Source organism: Thermobia domestica, chromosome 4 (genome assembly GCF_964235325.1).
Source record: "Thermobia domestica chromosome 4, izTheDome1.hap1.1, whole genome shotgun sequence".
Lineage (NCBI taxonomy): Eukaryota > Metazoa > Arthropoda > Insecta > Zygentoma > Lepismatidae > Thermobia > Thermobia domestica.
Genome location: NC_137457.1, coordinates 174,376,259 through 174,379,717, shown reverse-complemented (window position 1 = coordinate 174,379,717; position 3,459 = coordinate 174,376,259). Strand labels below are relative to the sequence as shown.

The 3,459-nt window shown below is 35.8% G+C and overlaps 1 protein-coding gene across 1 annotated transcript; it reads left to right on the top strand.

Annotated features, from left to right (window-relative positions):
• Window positions 1-1,285: 1,285 nt before the first annotated feature.
• On the top strand, window positions 1,286-1,828 carry LOC145682950 (zinc finger MYM-type protein 1-like). Its single transcript, XM_081754308.1, has one exon. The coding sequence runs from the start codon at window positions 1,286-1,288 to the stop codon at window positions 1,826-1,828; it is 543 nt and encodes a 180-aa protein (XP_081610434.1).
• Window positions 1,829-3,459: the final 1,631 nt, after the last annotated feature.

The following is a 3,459-nucleotide window of genomic DNA, read 5'->3' as shown; positions in this document are numbered from 1 at the left end:
TAGCTTCAGTGAAACATTACAATAAGACTAAAGGAGCAGTGCACTGTTTGGATAACATCACCAAAGACTACATCACAAGACTGAAATAAAAAAATACCACGTGTTTTGTTTATCAACATGTTAGGCATTTTATGTGTAAATGCATTCCTAGTGTATGAGTCACATGTAGATTTCTTTCCCAAGAATTTATCCAAGAGAAGATTTTTTCTATAAAAGCTGATAGGAGCACCAGAGGCGGTCACTCAATGGAATGGAGGGAATGAGTCATTCCCCTGTGATATAGGAATAAAATAATATTATAAAGTACTGAAATAGTTTACTTAAACTTCAAATTATTTATGTTAAATCCTATTTATTTTACTTATTTATAAGCTTAAATACGCCAGAATCTAACGTAGATATTCATTCCAACGTGCAGCTCTTTTGATGCATTTTGCGGAGCGCTACCGAGTCGGAAAGAGCCGGCTTAATTGTCTTGCCGTGCCGTGGTGTTGCGAGTGGGGATGCATTTTTGTAAGCATTCCGTAGAAACAAGTGTGTGCGGGTGTAGTGCGATATTTTTTTCGTTTCGAACTGCAAATTGAAATAGCCTAAACTGTTTCTCGGAGTAAATTTTTATTTTAATGAGTTAAAATTTGGATGTTCAGGATTATACTTGGTTTCTTCAAGAAAACTTGGATTATTTCGCAGGTTTGTAAAGTGCATCTCTTTCCTAATACCTCTGGCGGCTATGCTAGGAAGGGAATGACTGTCCAGTTTGCATTCCATGAGCTTTAACCTATGGCAGCTTCGACGCAAGCCAGTGAGGAGAGTGGGGTGGGGGGAAATGCAAGATTGTGCATGCGTGTTAGAAACTTTAAAAGGGCGGTCATTTAATTCCTTTAGTTTTCAAGATAAAAAGGACATAATTTCACAAGGACGATATACACCCGATCTGTCACATATACAAACAAAAACAAAACGCTATATTCGTCATTTTAATAAGCAACAGTATGAAAAGATAGACTGGTTATTTGGTTGTAGGAAAACTTCAAAATTGTACTGCTGGCCTTGCCTGTTATTTTCAAACGAAAAAGGCACTTGGAATCAGTCAGGGTTCGGTGACATAAACAATTTATTGACAGCCACGCAACGTCATCAGCAATCACAAAATCATATTCGATCGCAAATGTGTCTCACAACTTTTGGCTCAGTACGAATAGACTTTCAGCTAGACTAGCAACTTAAGCAAGAGACTATTAACTATAACGAGCAAGTGAAAAATAATAAGAAAGCTGTACGACGAATGATTGATGTAGTTATATTCTTGGCTTGTCAAGAACTTAGTTTCAGAGGCCACGTGGAAAATAAAGACTCGGTTAACAGGGGGAACTATATAGAATTACTTCATTTATTAAGAAAATATGATGAAGTTTTAGACAACCATTTTCAAACAGCTACAGTATTTTCGGGACTGTCAAAACATATACAAAATGACCTGATTCAAAGCGTTGCCACTGCCATAATAAATGAAATTAAAAAGGAAATAGCTGCTTCATCTTTCATTTCTGTGATACTAGACGAAGCGAGTGATTTATCATCACATTCTCAACTCTCAACAGTTGTAATGTATATTCTTCCCTATGGAGAAGTTGTTGAACGATTTCTGTGCTTTACAGATGTCGGCTCAAATCGCACTGCAAACGCTTTAGCACAACACGTTTTCCAAACCCTCGAGAAGTATGATAGTGGTTCCAAACTAGTCGCTCAGTGTTATGACGATGCTGCAGTCATGTCTGGTGAAATTAATGGCCTTAAGAAGAAAGTTAGGGATAAATTCATTATTTAGCACACCGGCTTAATTTAGTACTCTCTCAGTCAGTGTCGGCTATCAAAGAATGTAAAATTTTTTTCATGACACTTAGTAGTTTTGCCTCCTTCTTTTTCAAACTCCACAAAACGAGTGGCAGCTTTAGATTCAGAAGTTAAAAAGAGATTTCGTAAAGTATGTCCCACTAGATGGAATTACAATTCAAGGCTTATTGAAACAATAGTAGAGTACAGAAATGAGTCGACAAATCTGTTCTCTACTATTTTAGATAATCCACAAGAATGGGATAAAGACACATATCATGAAGCCCGGGGATTTGATTCTGTGCTTTCTGACTTTGAGTTTAACTTCTTGCTACTAACGTTCAGTGAAATATTTTGTTTAACGGGCTCCCTCTACGACGTACTCCAGACCAAGTCACTTGATATAAATTACTGTATTTAAAAAAATGAAGGAAACAGAGGAAATTCTGAAAGTCAAAAGAAATATTTTTGATTCAGTATGGAACAATTGTGTCGCAAATGTAGGCCCTCCCAGGAGAAGACGTTGCACAAATGACGGCAGTGATATGAAAACACATTATCGTCGTTTATATTGTGAAATATATGACGACATATGCAGACAGATTGAGCTTAGATTCAGTAATTTAGGAAAATTGACATTTCTTCAGTCACTTGATGAAAAGAACATACAGAAACCATTCCCAGATGCAGAATTTTCTTCACTGAAAGAAAGTTATGGTCAATACTTCGATTTTGCCCGGCTCAGAAGCGAACTCTGCGTTGCATATTCTACAAATGAATATTTACCAATGGGTGTTCCAAAACTACTTATATATTTGAAAAGGACTGGATTGTCATCGTCTGCTTTCAAAAAACTCTATAAATTTTGTAGTCTGATTGCCACAATACCAGTTACAAATTCTACTGCTGAACGCTCTTTTTCTACACTTAGACGAATTCACACATTCTGCAGAAACACTCAAGATCAAGAGAGACTGTCTGATCTATCTTTGATATCTATGAAAAAAAGTTGGTTAAATTGCAACAAGCTGAAAGTGATGATGAGTTTTATAATCGAGTGATTGGAGAGTTTGACAAAAAAGGAAGGAGAATAGATTTAAAATTTAAGTGAGGTAGTAGATTTTATAATAAGTTGATTCAAGAGTTTTTCAAGAAAGAAATAATATACCTAAAATTTAAGTTACATGGTGAATTTTATGATCGGGTAATTGAACAATTTGACAAGAAAGGAAGAAAAATAAACTTAACATTTAAGTGAAGTGTTAAACAGTGGTGACTTTTTTTCTTTTAGCGGATGATTGGAGTATTTAACAGGAAAGGAAGACGAATAGACTTAAAATTTAGGTGACATGGTGAATTTTATAATCGAGTAATTAACGAAGAATTTGTCAGGAAACGATGGAAAAATTTAAGTGGCAAGTGAGTAATATTATAAAATATTTCAGTTGCTTGTAGTATTAGGTACCATAACAATTGCTTCCCTCATTCCATAAGTCACCGACGTCTCCTTTAGCCTAACCGGCATAAGCGTGGGACGTAAAACTCACAGATTTCATTTCATTTTCATTTCATAAGTCACCGACCGCCACTGAGGAGAACTAATGTTACCCTACATATAAGAAATAA

Excerpts from the sequence above, each read along its gene's own strand:
- LOC145682950 (XM_081754308.1), top strand. The coding sequence starts at position 1,286 with ATGATTGATGTAGTTATATTCTTGGCTTGTCAAGAACTTAGTTTCAGA.